A 14,980-nucleotide genomic window follows, 5' to 3' on the forward strand; every position below is an offset into this window, starting at 1 on the left:
ACCCATCCCCTGGTTCAGCCAGAGCTTGCTGGACCCCATCTTGCATTAGAGCAGCAGTTATCAACATGCAGGTTGTGACTCCTTTGGAGGGGCCAAAGGACCCCTTTCACAGGGGTCACCTAAGACCATTGAAAACACAGACACTCACTTGATGATTCCTGACCATAGCAAAATTACAGTTATGAAGTAGCAACGAAAATAATTTAATGGTTGGGGTCACCACACCATGAGGACCTGTACTAAAGAGTCTCGGCGTTAGGAAGGCCAAGAACCACTGCTCCTTAAGTAGTCAAGCCCAAATACTGCTAGAGACTGAATAAAGAGGGGACACTGGGAATGTGGTCCAGAGCACAGTTTTTACCCAGATCAGGCCTGGCCGGAAGCTGTGTTGAGTTCAGTAGTTTCAAGGGCCTAAACCAGGCTTGAACTTTTGCCTCAGTGAGTTAAAGTTATCCACTAGTCACAAACCTGGCCAGAGCTTCTGAGACCACACGTGAGATGAGTTTGGCTTATGTCAAAAACCCAGGAGCAGGGCAGGAGATGTGGCTCTGAGGTTAAGAGCACCCACTGCTCTCCCCAAGAACCTGGGTTTGATTCCCAGCACCCAAGTGATGCCTCACAACTTTTTGTAACTCCAGTTCCAGGGGGATCTGGCACCCTCTGCTGGCTTCAGATGGCACTGAATGCACGTGGCACACACATACAAGAAGATGAAACACCTGTAAAATAAAATTTTAAATAAATAAATAAAGGATTTAAAAAAAAAGCCCCAGGTCTGGCTGAGTGCTTTCCCAGCATGCATGCAGCACCAGGTTGGAGCATGGAAGTACATACACACTCAGGGGGTGGAAGCAGGAGGCTGAGGCATTCCAGATCAGATAATCCTCAGCTACACAGCGAGTTCCAGAATGGCCTGGGATGGAGGGGAGGAGTGGGGGAAGGGGTGGGGGGTCAGCTGAGTGAATAAGGATCTCCAGGAGGCATGGAGGCCCAGAAGGCCAAGTAGGGATCTCTGGAGCGAGCGGGGTGCTTGGCTAAACCAGCCCTATCTGCAATCTCTGGGTTCAGTGAGTAAGATGGAGGGTAACTGAGGAAGATCCCCAACGTCAACCTGAGACCTCTGCACAAGGGCACATGCACACCCAAACATAGGTACCTACCCCATGTGTGTAAGGCACACACATGCAAATGAAACAGAATGATGGGCCTGTCCATAAATTACCTGCAGTAGGAGGAGGACATGAGTTGGGATCCCAAAACCAACAGAAAGAAAGAGAGAGAGAAAGAAAGGAAGGAAGGAAGGAAGGAAGGAAGGAAGGAAGGAAGGAAGGAAAGAAGAAAGAAAGCCAGGTGTGGCCCTCAGTTCAGTGAGACACTGTCTCAAAAGACAAAGCTGGAGGCCCACCATGGCGGTGCACTCCTTGAATGCCAGCATTTGGGGAAGGGGAGCAGATGCGCCTCTATGAGTTGGAGGTCAACCTGATCTACACACTGAGTTCCAGGGCAGCCAGCGTTTGCTCATGTAGAGACCCTGTCTCAAAATGAATTCATTAGCTGGGTGGTGGTGGCACTTGCCTTTAATCCCAGTACTTGGGAGGCAGAGACAGGCAGATCTCTGGATCTCTGTGAGTTCCAGGACATCTAGGGCTACACAGCGAAACCCTGTTTTGGAAAATTAAAGATGGAGAGCAGTGGAGGAAAGGTGGGCTATGTGGACCTCAGGGCTCCACACGCAAACATGCACAAATGCACGCATACCTGCGCACACAGATGCACACGGCTCGGTGACAAAGGCTTCCTTCCTGACCCTCTCAGAGGTCTACCCGTCCCTCCACCCCCAGCTCCAGACACTCTCACCATGAACGAACACCAACTACAGAGGCCACATGCAGCGATGGATGGAGTTTTATTTTAAAGTCAAAGGCATAGCCTAGAGGGGCTGAGGCTGTGGCTGTGGCTGCCCAGCCCAGGACCCCAAGGCTCCACCTGCAGCCAGAAACAGCTCTGCCCATGAGGAATGGGTGAGTGAGAAAGGGGCTCCCCTGGTAGGGGCCCTCCCACAAGCACCTCCTTCCTCAGCTTCACTAGGGGAGAAGCCAGTGACATAAAAGTGATGTTATCTCAGAAATGACTCCCAGGGTCTCTCTCTCTCTCTCTCTCTCTCTCTCTCTCTCTCTCTCTCATTCCCAGCACAGGTCTTTGGTGAACATAATTGCACAGAGTCCATAAAGTGACATACTGGTGAGTACCCCCCCCCCCAGGGGCGATGCCCCGGGGAAGCACAGGATGGGGCTCCTGCTTTCTTCCCCATGGCAGCTGCAGACTTAGGACTGGGATAGGCCGCCCTTCCTTAGCAGAGCAGCCCCTGGGTGGAGACTTCTCGCCTGAAGAGGCAGCAAGGAGGGGCAGCCCCAAACTCCACTCTGCTCACGCTTGCTTCCCTGTGTCCCTAACTCTTATCTGGTAAGACGTTTTTTTTTTTTTTTTAAATCTCTGCTTATAAAAATACTTCTGCTCTGTCTTGAAGTGGGTGGGGAGGGGAGGGCAATTCCTGGGGATCGGAGTGGGAGTCGCTGGCAGAAGTCTGGTGGCAGCACCGGGCTCCCGGGTCACAGCTCCTAAGGGGAAGGGGGTCACAGTGGCGGGAGCTAGGAGGGGGACAAGGGGCCGTTGGCTCGGCGGGTTGTCCCCTTGGAGGCAGAGGCTGGTAGGCGACCCGAGGAGGCAGGCACTGGGGAGCCGCGGCGGGAGGCGGCTGCGCTCCTGAGTTTCTGCTTGCGCCGCTTGGCGAGAGGCGCATTCTCCACACTCTTCAGAAAGAAGCCCTCGCGCTTGCCTCGGTTGAACGCCTGGGGAAGGGGAGGATGAGTGTCCCTATCCGGCCTGATTCGGTGGCCTGCTCCTCACCTTGGCAAGCCTCAGATAGCGCCCAGATCTACAAGGATCCAGGCCTCCAGCCTCTAGAGGTCAGGATCACCTACTCATCAAAGGCAGGGCTCCCCCCACCAGCGGCCCGCCCCTTACCATGAAAGTGGCGTTGACCCCTGAGCGCACGGCTGGCCCGGAGGACTCCAGCACATCCGGCGTCCGGAGAGGCGGCGAGGAGCGCGCGCTGCCGTCCTGGAGCCACGAGCTGCTTCGTAGCCCCTCAAGCTTCAGCCGTTTGGCTGGGTCCACTGTCAGTAGCCCTAGCGGTAAGGGAGGAGGGGCATGCTGGGAAGGGAGTCTCACTCTGCTCCGGTACCTGTCCCCGATCCAGGGACTCGTCCGCCTCACCTAAATAACCCCAGGACCTCCCCTCCGTAACCACGCCCCAAGTCCCCCAGCTCCTCACCTCGGACCAGCTCCTTGGCTTCCTCCGACACACCCTGCCAGGCTTCCCCATCCAGTGAGAAGCGCCCTTCACGGATCTTGCACATGATCTCAGCTGCCTGGCTCTGCCCGCCCTGGCTGGAGGTCCCTTGGAAGGGAACCTGCCCGGACAGCATCATGTACTAGGAGGAGGTGAGGGAGTGAGACCGGTCCAGGCTGCCAAGGACCCTCACCACCCACAGCACCACCGCCTTCTCCACCACAGGGACCCAAGAGTGATGGGACCTCAGTTCCAGTGTCACAGAGACCCTGCCTCGCATCCAGTCCTCAAAGACACTGCTACCCCCCCCCCCACTAACCCACCTGGTCCCCCGCCTCGGGGGACATCAGGAAGAGTGACCCCAGGCTCCTCCTAGAACCTTACCAGAATGACACCCAGGCTCCAAAGATCGCAGGACTCGTCGTAGCCCTGCTGCGCCAACAGCTCAGGGGCTGCGTACTGCAGCGTGAAGCAAGGCGTCTGCATGGGCCCCGCCGAGCTCTGCGGCCGCAGTCGCGCGAACCCGAAGTCGATGATCTTCACCGAGGCCTCGGGCGTGTCGTCCGCGTACAAGATGTTCTACGGGAGGGAAGCGGGCGAGCGTCTGAGGAGGCACGGCCCTGGCGCAGCTGCCGGCCGGTCCTGCCTCGCCGCCCGGGGCCCGCACCCACCTCGGGCTTCAGGTCGCGGTGTACCACACCTGCCTCCTCGTGCATGAAGCTCACGGCCGACACCAGGCTGCGAAGGATCTGGCTGGCCTCCGACTCGCTGAAGAGCCGCTTCTTGCGGATGCGCTCCAGCAGCTCCCCGCCCCGCAGCAACTCCAGGACCAGGTAAGTGTGCAACTGCGGAAGGCGCGGCGGGTCACGGCCACTACCTGCTGACCCAGGCATCTCAGGAGACCCCGTAGTCCACTCCCAGACAACTCCCCGTCGCCCCACCCCCAGCAAACTAACTGCCTTTCGGTACCTCTTTTTTTTAATCCAAGTTTAACACCCGCCTCCCCTAAGCCCCACCTCCTGAGCATCCTTACATTCCTTTCTGCCTCCATCCTCAGCAGTATCCCGCAGTCCTCAGGCCCTGTGCCCCTCAGATTCCCCCTTCTGGGGTCTTCCTCTTCTCTCCCACCCCCCAACTCCATAGGCTGCCCCTAACAAGCATCGGTCACCTGGTCATGAAGCACCTCATGCAGATTCACCACGTTGGGGTGTGACTGGCACAAGCGAAGGGCGGCCACCTCACGCTGCGCGTTCTCCTCCAGCCTGGAGACAAAGCAGGGGGCATTACAGTGACCTGCTAAGCGCTATCCCCAAGCCTCTCCGGCCACAGAGGGCTCCGCCCACAGAGGGCTGGCTCCCACCTGCGGCTGAGGATCTTGACAGCGAATTCCTGGCCGCTCTGGCGCTGGCGACATCGCCGACACACGGAGAAGCTGCCCTGCCCCAGCGCGGGCTCCCGGAGGTCCAGCTCATACTGCTGGAAGAAGGGCGAATCCTGGAGGCAAAGGGGGCCGTTAGGAGTCTCACCCTGCATCTGGGCGGCCACTTCATGTCGGACAGCCCACACCCAAGGAATACAACCAGCAACCGGTGGAACCTGGCCAGGGTCTCCCAACCCAGAGGTCTCCAACAAAAGCAATACCCCCACCCCCACCACCCCAGGCCAGCCCACCTGCATCATGGCACTCCTGGCAACTGCTGCCCTGCCGGGCCTGCATCCAGCACCAGGTGCCTCTAGCACATCCGCCATCACTGCGTTGTTGTGGTCGAAGAGGACGGATGGGGCCACGAAGGAGTATCCCTGCGAGGATGAGCCGCAGAAGCATATGCCCATGAGGGCTGCCAGTCAGTGCTCGGGCAGAGTTCATCCACAAAGGAGCAGTTGGGGTAGGCGCACACGGCCTGTGTGGACACATGCTATGCCACCTTGGGGCCTGTCCTCCTAGCGTGTGACACCCCCACACACACTTTTCTCCTCACAGTGACAGTCTTCTACCCCCAAAGTACCTAGCACAGACTAGTACTAGCCCAGGACTGCACACAAGGGCTCTGTACCTGTTGGCATACACACGTAGCTTAAGATCATTCAGCAGTATCTGCCAAGGTACAAAAACAACTCTCTACCCTTTCAAACCAAACTCTGGCCTCCTCTGCAAGAGGGGTTTGAGGGGGGAGGCCTGCCGAGGAAAGGCAAAGAGAACAGAAAGTCAATCTTTGCCTTTCATAGACCCATGTCCTGGCAATTCCAAAGTTTTCTTTTGTTATTATTTTGTTTCTGCATTGTTTTAGTTGTTGTTTTGGGTTGTTTGTTTGTTTGTTTGTTGTGTCAGGGCCTTCTATATCCACCAGGCTGGTCTGAACTTACAGGGATCCCACCTGGCTCTGCCTCAGTTCTGAGATTGAAGGCCTGTGCCGCCATGCTGTCTTTGCTTTGTTTTGAGACAGGGTCGTGTTATATAGCCTTGGTCAGCCTGGTACTCAGTTTCCCAGTGCTGGGATTGCAGCTGGACATCACAGGTGGCACCACTGGTTTCGTTAACACAGACTCCACGTGGGTGGTATTTTCTCCTGTTAAGGTCACTGGCTCATCCCCAGCATCCAGATCACATTATAGGTGCCCGTCACAGACAGACTCTCACTCTGCTGGCCTCAACCTCTCAATCCCCCTGCCCCAGCCCTCTGAGTTCTGGCATGACCAGTGTTACAGCATCATAACTGGCTGGACCCACCATACTCGATATTGTTCTAATCTTACTCATTATGTTTACACTGTGTTCTAGAGGCTGGACCTGAGCCCCAGGCCTGGGGGACACGGGAATTAATTCCAGTCCTTAGGGACCTCCAGACCAGTCATGTCAAATTGCTCAGCAGGCGGCGCCGAGCTCAAGGGCGGTGCACAGGAAAGGAAGTCCCAGGGAGCCAGGTGGTGTGACCAATGGGGAGCTCGCCAGGTGACTGCTCTGGGGCAGGCAAAAATACAGAGGTGTCCCTGGGGGCCTCTGGAATATGCAGTGGCACTGTCTGGGGCATCGGGTAGGAGAACGGTAAGCCTGGGGTAATCAGCTGACACTAGGCCACATCTCCCGGGGCCCTGGAGGCCGAGCCAAGCAAGCCTTGTCATTCAGCCCTGAGTTTCTAGGCAGGTAGGGTGGGCTGTGGCACACACAGAGCGTCTCTCCCGAGTGCCTAGTTAGCAATTCTGAAAGATAGTACTAATTTTTGAGACCGAATCCCATGTCTCCCAGGCTGGCCTCAAACTCCATATGTAGCAAAGGATGATCCTGAGCTCATGATCCTCTTGCCTCTACTTCCTGAGTGCTGGGATTACAGGTGGTAGCACCCACCCGGTTTATGAAGTCCCGGGACTAAACCCAAGCTTTACATATGCAGAGCAAGCTCTCTGCCAACTGAGCTACATTCTCAGACCTTAACAACTTAAAGCAATATTATTTATTTACTTACTTATTCTATATGTGTGGGATGTTTTGCTTGCATGCACGTCTGTGCAGCACATGTGTGCAGTGCCCTCAGAGGCCAGAGGAGGGCGTCAGATAAGTCCCCTAGAACTAGAGTTGCAGATGGTTGTGAATTACCATGTAGGTGCTGGGAACTGAACTCCTGTCGTCCGCAAGAGCAGCCAGTGCTCTTAACCACTGAGTCATCTCTCTAGACCCTAAAGCAATATTTTTATAGAACAAGGAAATGGTGGAATGGAAAGGAAATGGAAAGCCTAGAGGCACAGGCCTGTCTTTCAGCTACTTGGGAGACTGAAGCAGTTGGGTGGAAAGTTCAAGACCATCAAGGCCATGTCTCAAAATAAAAAGCAAAAAGAGGCTAGTGGCAGAGCACTCCTTAGCACAGTAAAGCCCTACGCTTAGTCCCGACTACATAAAGGGAACAGGGGTGGAGAGATGACTCAGCAGCTAAGAGCCCTGGCTGCTCTTCCAAAGGGCCTGGGTTTGAATCCCAGCACCAACATGGGAGTTCACAGCTGTCTGTAATCCAGTGCCCAGGCATCTGGCACCCTCTTCTGGCCTCCCTGGGCACCAGGCATCTCACGGTATATAAACATACAAACAGACAAAATACCTAATACCCAGGCACCCCCAGGAAGTGGAAAAGTCTGGGGAGATGTGTCCTCAGCATAACCTGGGGTCTGTGCAGGGACTCTGGCAGCAGGACTGAAGCAGGCAGCCATGTCCTGCATCTCCTCCATCTGGGGTCTGGTCGGTTCCCACTCACCTGAAAGATCCTAGGGTCCCCAGGTGGGGGGCTGCCAGCAGGGGAGTAGACAGGCTCCAGCTTAGTGAATTCCTCTGCAAAATTACCCACATCCAACTCTGAGCGGATCTGGGGCCGGAATGGGGCCGGGATCTTCCTGGCAGCCAGAGCCACCCAATCCAGACCCTGGGGAAGAAAGGTCAGGGGTGAGAGGTTAAGAACAGGCTGACCCACTCTGGTTCACTCTGCCATATGGAGCAGGAACCTTCAGGCTGTGCCTAGCCTTGAATGACTGCTTGGTAACCACACAGCCCTGACCTGAGTTACCCCATTTGGAGTCTAACTGCCGAGAAAGAATGACTTTACATCTCATTTATACAAGTAAACAACGGCCACCTGCCAGCACAGCCAGAGGCACAAGTTGATAAATATTTGTATCTAATAAATAAGGACACCTGGAAATATACCAAGCCATGAGGCCGGGGCGTAGCTCAGGTGGAAGAGTGCTTGCTTCTCCGTATGTGCTCAAAGCCCTTGGTCTAATCCTCAGAATTCGTAAACTGGGCACGCCTGTCATCCTAAACCTGGGGAGATGGAGGCAGGAGGCTCAGAAATACAAGGAGTTTGAGACCCTGGTAGAATAGTAGAAAAATCAGACCCTTGAGCATATCACATGGAAAGGAAACTCTTCCCCTGGGACTATGAAAAGAAGGATCGGAAGACCAAAATGTGGCTGACCTGCCACCTAGTCACTGGGTCACAGACAACAACCTCATCCAGGAAACTGCCACAGCAGAGGACTCCTGCCTCTGACCCAGGCCCAGGCCTGGCTTCTCCTTCAGTGACATTCAGCCCACTTCAGACTCACCCCGGAAACAGCCTGTTGCCTGGCCCTGCATCTGCTCTGTGCCTTCAGGACAACCTCAGAGGTGAAGCCTCTTTAACCCTTTCTTAGCCATTCTGCAAACTATCCTGTGGCATGTGGGACAGTGCTCAGAGAACTGACATTGATAACTGCAATGAGAATAAAAGGCCAGGTGAGATGGCTCCCTAGACAAAGGCGCTCACCAGCGAGCCTGACAACCTGACCTCACTAGCTGGAACGCTCATAGTGGAAGGAGCAAACTGAGTCCTACAAGTTGACCTCTGACCTCCCTCCACATCCATGTCCAGGAGACAAGGTCTCTATAGAACCCTGGCTGTCCTGGAACTCACTGTGTAGACCAGGTTGGCCTTGAACTCATGGAGATCTGCCCAAGTGCTAAGATTAAAGACATATACCAGGATACCCAGCACAAAAATAAGCTTAAAAAAAAAAAAAGAAAGAAACTCGTGACTGCCAATATCCAGCTCCCAAGTGATACTGGATTACCTGGCAGACATCAGCCAATCAGACCGATGCAGCTTGAGAATTTATTGTTACTCAATAAATCCTGATGCTGTGGAGAGACGCAAATGAGTCCATCTGTTTCTGACATAACATTCATTAAGCAGTCAGAGGGCAGGATGTGGAGGCCCCCGTCTCCTCTCAGTGGGCAACTCCGCAGGAGCAAAGGCGCTGACATTGGAGAAGGCAGCCTTCCTGCCCCACTCCCGCCTTTCCCCCCTTGCAGAGCTCCCATTCGCCACACTGTCTGTTCCTGAACCTGTAAAGCAAGTGACATCATAACACAAGGTGGGCCAGGAGAGACGGCTCAGGGGGTAAGAGCCCTGGCTGCTGCTCTTCCAGAGGACCCAGGTTCACTTTCCAGCACCCAGCTAGCCGCTCATCATGGTCTGTAACTAGTCTAATGCTTTCTCCTGGCCCCCACATGGTACAAATATCCCTAAATAAAGAAACGCTTTTCTTTGGATTTTCACTCCTGGGAGTGAGCACCTGCCCTTTTATGTATGTTTAAGCTAATGTAACAGAGCTAACTAATCTTCTGCCGGCATCCATTTCCCTGTCTTTTTTTAGCACCATAATCCCAATGCAACCAAGATGCACCACCTTACAAACACTTCCTTGTAACTTGCTGCACCCAATAGCTCCATAGCAAATGCTGTTGGGTGGAGCCTAGGAAGCACCTTGAGGGGGAGGTGAGGAGCTGGCAAACACCAGCTCTCCCCACCCCCCAAGAGAATCTCAGTGTGACAGGTAGCACCCTGAGAATCTTTCACATTTTGCCTGCACACCAGAAGAGGGCACCAAATGGTTATGAACCACCATGTGGTTGCTGGGATTTGAACTCAGGACCTTTGGGAGTACAGTCAGTGTTCCTAACCTCTGAGCTATCTCTCCAGCCCCCTCTTATTGCTTCTTGCAGGAGAAGCAGTCTAAATAGCAAGAGCTTCAGCAGCCCTTTGGCGTCACAAAGCAACCCTGGGAATGAAAATGGTATGCTAAATATGGAGGAAAGAAAAAGAGCTTGGATTCTTAAAGACAGCCTAGCGTGGCTTTCTTTCAGGTAAGAAGAAGCTCTTCCTCACCACCACCCCATTGTACACATATGTATATATGCATGTGTGTGTATCGCTATGTGTGGTTGTATTGTGCGGTGTCAGGTAAGTATATATGTGCAGTAGCCTCCAAAGAGCTTGTCCAAAGAAAGGGCAGAAAGAGGGAACAGCCACTCCAAGTGCCATGCCTCAAATCCTTGGGGCCCCTGCAGAATGACAGGTGAGCACTCTCCCAGCACCCCGTCTGAGCTTGGGGGTGTTCCAGAAATTCCCTGAAGGAAGTGGACCCTGCTCAGCAGCATCCTGAGTCCCACTCCTGCCCACACCTCTGCCTAGAGCCATGTTGGCTTGGGAGAGGAACACTCTGGTCTGAGGGCAACCCAGGAGGCCCTCCCAGGCTGGGACCCCAGCATGGAGGCAGAGGGCCTGGCCACAGGAAATACCCACGAATGGATGTTCCCGTTGCCACGTCAGACAGATGCCAAATCTGATGCCTACATGTAAACAGAAAAAGGCAGCATCTAGGAGAAGACATGCAGTGAGGTCTGATGAGAGGGCTCCATGCCAGTTCCGACATTCTCAGGGAGCTGCCCGTGAGAGGGGCCTGAGGATGGTGGGGTGCCCACATTCTGCCCTTAGACCCCGTACCGTGCGGAACATCAGAAAAAGATGCAATACACTTGTGCCACCCATGCTGCAGCCCAGCCTACAGAGGTGTAGGATAAAGTCTCACCTGGAAAAAGGGGTGACTCTTGACTTCCTGCGCACCCTGGGGACCTGCGCCCAACCTCTTCTTAGGGTCCTTGCACAGCAGCCGCTGTAGCAGGTCCTGTGCCACAGGCCCAATCCGGAGGGGGAAGGGAGGGGAGCACTTCAAGATCCGTCTGGGAGGATGGGCGGGGTGTCAGGGGTAGCGAGCCCCCTCCCAGCCCAACCCAGGCAGGCCTAGAGCCCTCAGCTGCCCTCCGTGAGCCGTACAACGTACCGAGACACCTCGGCCTGGGTGTTCCTCTCGCCCTCCAGTGTGAAGGGCGAGGCCCCCGTCAGCAGCTCGAAGAGCAGGATGCCCAGGCTCCACCAGTCCACGGCCTATGGAGCAGAGCCGGAGTGAAGGCCCTGGGCGCTCAGCCTCACCCCTGCCACCTTCGCCCAGACAACCCACCTTGCCATGTCCGGCCTTGCTTCGGATGATTTCAGGGGCCATGTACTCGATCGTGCCACAGAAGGAGAAGGTCCGCTCTTTCTGTGAAGCCGAGAGGACCCATGTGGATACCTTATACTCTCCCACAGCCCCAAAGGCCCTAAAGGCGTAGAGCAGAACTTGCTCAGCTCTGGATGATGCTGGGAAAACAGTGGGAACCTTTATACCGTCCACCCTGCAGCCCCCAGGGTACTGATATGGAGGGAGCAGGACAGAGGCCTGGCTGGGAGCACCATGGGTCAAGTTTATCATCCACTCACCTCCTCTGACAGGAACTCCTTGCTCAGCCCAAAGTCGGTGAGGACGATGTGACCTTCCGAGTCAAGTAAGACATTCTCCAGCTTCAGGTCACGGTAGATGATGCCCAGCTGGCAGAAGCAAAAGGGAGACTGAGCAGCAGCCTGAAAGACCCCCTCCACAGCCACAGCCCTGCGCATCTCCACTTGGGATAAAGAGATGCCCTGAAGATCTTTAGCCTGCAGGGTGCTCTCCAGAGCACTATGAAGCCTGGGCAGAGCTAGCTGTTAGGTAAGAAAAGCCACTGAATCCAGGCATGTAAGCTCACGCCTCTCATCCTAGTACCTTGGAGGCTATGGCAGGAGGCCAGGCTAGGCTAGTCGGAGATTATCTGAAGAGCTGAGATTCAGAGTAAGACCCTCTCTAAAGCACAAAAACAAAAACAAAAGAAAGAAAAGAGAAAAAGAAGTAAGGCCTGGGGCTGGGTGCTAGTCTAGCATGGGGCCCGAGGTTGCCTCCCCAGCACTGTATAAAACTGGGCATGGTGGCACATGCCGGTGATCTCCATACTGAAGCCACGGAGGCAGCAGGATCAGAAGTTCAAGGTCATTCTTGACAACAGAAGGATTTCAAAGCCAGCTTGGGTACAGGAGATGGCTGAGGGTGCAGCCATCGAGATGGCTCGGCAGATAAAGTGTTTGCCTGACAACCCGAGTTTGATCCCCAGAAACCATGTAAAAGGTGGAAGGAGATAAGTAATGTCACAGAATCTGACCTGAATACACACTGTGACACATATGCACCTCCACACATCACACATACGTGTAATAATAAACAAACAAGAAAAGGGTAAAAAAGGGTCACTGACGATATAAAGCAGGAAGGCCCTGTGGCACAGGCCCCAAGGTCTCCAAAAAACTTGGTGTGAACAAAAAGCCCCATTTCAGAGCCCTTGGGGACTGAGGTCTGAGGTCACCACTTGAGGAAGTCTCCATAAAACTAAGCCTAAGTTCCTGTTGGAGGAAAGCCCCTTCCAGAAGGCCCTGGGGCAGGGGACCCTTCCAGGTAATGCTATTTCATGCCCAGAGGCCAAGGCAAGCAGTTTGTTCAAGATTCCCCACCCAGGCCACCCCTGAAACAGGAAGCCCCTCATTCGGCTCAGGGCAGTTCCCAGAGAGCAGGCAGTGAAATGCCAGGGCCCTCTATTACCTTGTGGAGGTGTTCCAGGGCCAGCACAATCTCACCCCCATACACTCGCACCTCAGCCTCCTTGAAGTACTGGCGCTGGTAGAGGTGAGTGAACATCTCTCCACCGCTCACATAGTCTGGGGGTGCAGGAGAGGTTGAGATGGTCCCCTATAAGGTAGCCTAACCTAATTCCCATCCCCCTCCAAAGCCGGGTGGTGACAGGCCCTCACCCAGGATGAGGTGCAGCTTGGCATCCGTCTGGAAGGCGTAGTGCAGTGTGACCAGAAAGGGCGCCTGGCGCACCAGCTCCAGCACCGAGCGTTCGGTGCGGGTGTGCTCCTGAGTCTTGGCGCGCTGCACCAACGCTGCCTTGCGTAGCACCTTCATGGCATAGAGCTTGCCCGCATCATGCCCACCCGCCTTCCGCACCAGGAACACCTTCCCGTAGGCTGTGGGAGCAGCAAGCAAGCGGATGGAAGGTGGGTTGTGAGTGCGAGGGCGGTGCAGACTGGCGGGAAGGGGGAGGGAGGGGGTGCAAAAGGCTGACAGAGCCTTCTAAGGTGAGCTCCTTCCTGGAGGGTGCTCAGCTAAGCCTGAGAAGCAATGTGCAGTGCAAGCTAGCCTGGGAAGCGGGCAACTCCAGAAGGCCTGAGGGGCGGGAAGGGGGCGGGGCACGCGCAACCCTGGGACCAGCAGAGGGCTGAGACAGGATGAAAACGCTGGCACCGGAGGCAGAGCGCGCTCCCAGACAGCGGAGGGGTATGCAAACTCTGGACTGGGGGATTTGCAAAATACAAGAGTGGGGCCCGCAAGGGGAGAAGCGGGGGGGGGGGCGGGGGGGCTATGCAAAACTCTTGGGAGAAAGTCAAACCCCCAAAGAGACTAGGAAATCGAGGCAGGGGGTCATGCACTGGCAGGACTTTGCAGAGAGGAGTCATGTCAACGTGGACGCCCTACAACTGGGCATGGAACCTTGGTACGGTAGGGCGGGGCAGGCAAGGGGAGCTATGCCGGGAAAGGGTGGGGGTACCACCCCCATCAGCCAGGCCCAGGCCCAGGCCCAGGCGAGTGAGCGGACAGGAGGCCCAAAGCACCATGCCAGGGGCACTAGCCCAGGGAACGCGGTTTCTCACCTCCCGTGCCCAGCACCTTGAGCAGCGCGAAGTTCTCCACGCTCACCTTCTCCTCATGCCCGGTCAGGTTAGCTGCGGGCACAGGGGGGCGAATGGGTCCAGCTGGTCGCTGACTCTTGCCACCCGCCCGGGGCAGCCGCCTCGGGATCCCGCACCCACCTTCCGTGATCTGCAGCTCCACCGCACAGCTCTCGTCTTCATCCTCGTCTCCCATGGCGGGCGGGTCGATGGGGCCCGCGCGGCTGGGGCTCCGGGCGGCGCCGGTTACATGGCGGCTCCGGCCGGGGCGGGTGCTTCCTGGTGCCGCCTCCGGGGCCGAGCAGGCGCCGGCACCGCCTCCCGGCTCCCCGCCCCGCGAGGCCTTAGTCAGGCGGCTGGAACGTGACGGAGCCGGGCTGCGAGTGGGCTAGCCAGAGGGGGTGGCAGGGTCTCCCAGCCCCGGGACCAGTGAGAGCCACGCAGGGCCTCTGGATGACACCTGGCTGCAGCAGGAGTAAGCCTCCAATCCAGGTGTCCAGCAGGATGTGGGGGACACCAGAGGTGTGTGTCCCAGGATTGGGGGAGGGCTGCCCACCCAGGCTCCTGGAGCCCTGCCTCACACGTGGCGACCATGCCTCTTCTGCTCCTCTTAGCCACCTGACACAAATCACAGCCCACCTCCTTCTTTAGGACCATTCCTTAGCCTCAGCAAATACAGCAGAGATCTTTATATCCCCTGGACACAGGAGCCCTAGGCTCTTGATGCCGGGCGGACAAAGGGGATCTTGAGAGTACGCTTCAAAAAAAGGAAGCCACTTTACATGCATAAAGTTGCTTTTGCTCCAAAGGAGACCATCTGAGTCGGATGCCTGGTTCCCACAGGTAGAAAGGGAGAACTGACTCCCACAAGCCGTCCTTAGATCTATATTAGCCTGCACCCCATACAATGCAAACACACATAATATAACGTATTTATTATTTGTATATGTATAATGTATAATTATATAATGCATAATATAAAATAAATCTAATTTCAAAAAAAAAATTAAAGAGGGAGCCTGCAGGGCTGATTGCTCAAGGAGCCCGCTCCACCTTTGCAGAGAGCCCCACCCTCCCTTGGGCGGCCTCAGGTGCCCTGACTCACATCCTGCCACCCAGCCTAACTGCCCCTGAATCAGCCTGCTTCTGTGTTGCAGTGATAAAACACTCTGACTGAAAGCAGCTTGGGGCA

The 14,980-nt window shown here is 55.6% G+C and overlaps 1 protein-coding gene across 3 annotated transcripts; it reads right to left on the reverse strand.

Annotated features, from left to right (window-relative positions):
* Nucleotides 1-1,887: 1,887 nt before the first annotated feature.
* Nucleotides 1,888-14,094, reverse strand: Rps6ka4 (ribosomal protein S6 kinase A4). Of its 3 annotated transcripts, none has more exons than XM_021642275.2 (17): nt 13,930-14,094; nt 13,771-13,842; nt 12,868-13,086; nt 12,659-12,774; nt 11,473-11,580; nt 11,174-11,254; nt 10,997-11,100; nt 10,745-10,895; nt 7,594-7,758; nt 5,024-5,152; nt 4,713-4,846; nt 4,521-4,614; nt 4,024-4,197; nt 3,737-3,931; nt 3,335-3,494; nt 3,025-3,188; nt 1,888-2,849 (listed from the first exon to the last, which is right to left on the reverse strand). In XM_021642275.2, exons 1-17 carry the CDS (start codon nt 13,982-13,984, stop codon nt 2,649-2,651), a joined length of 2,322 nt encoding a protein of 773 aa, XP_021497950.1. In that variant the 5' UTR covers nt 13,985-14,094; the 3' UTR covers nt 1,888-2,648. The 3 variants fall into 3 exon arrangements, with proteins under 3 accessions (XP_021497950.1, XP_060241452.1, XP_060241458.1); XM_060385469.1 differs by having other exon boundaries at nt 13,817-13,842; nt 13,930-14,057; XM_060385475.1 differs by lacking the exons at nt 12,659-12,774; nt 12,868-13,086; nt 13,930-14,094.
* Nucleotides 14,095-14,980: the final 886 nt, after the last annotated feature.

Source organism: Meriones unguiculatus, chromosome 1, assembly GCF_030254825.1.
Source record: "Meriones unguiculatus strain TT.TT164.6M chromosome 1, Bangor_MerUng_6.1, whole genome shotgun sequence".
Classification (NCBI taxonomy): domain Eukaryota; kingdom Metazoa; phylum Chordata; class Mammalia; order Rodentia; family Muridae; genus Meriones; species Meriones unguiculatus.

What these genes read in the sequence shown, in the direction of transcription:
- Rps6ka4 (XM_021642275.2), bottom strand. Translation starts at nt 13,984, where the DNA reads ATGGGAGACGAGGATGAAGACGAGAGCTGTGCGGTGGAGCTGCAGATC. An exon ending in ACCCAGGCCGAGGTGTCTCG is followed by an intron (nt 10,896 to 10,996) that starts GTACGTTGTACG and finishes CCATCCTCCCAG; the next exon opens with ACGGATCTTGAAGTGCTCCC. An exon ending in ACCGCGACCTGAAGCCCGAG is followed by an intron (nt 3,932 to 4,023) that starts GTGGGTGCGGGC and finishes TCCCTCCCGTAG; the next exon opens with AACATCTTGTACGCGGACGA.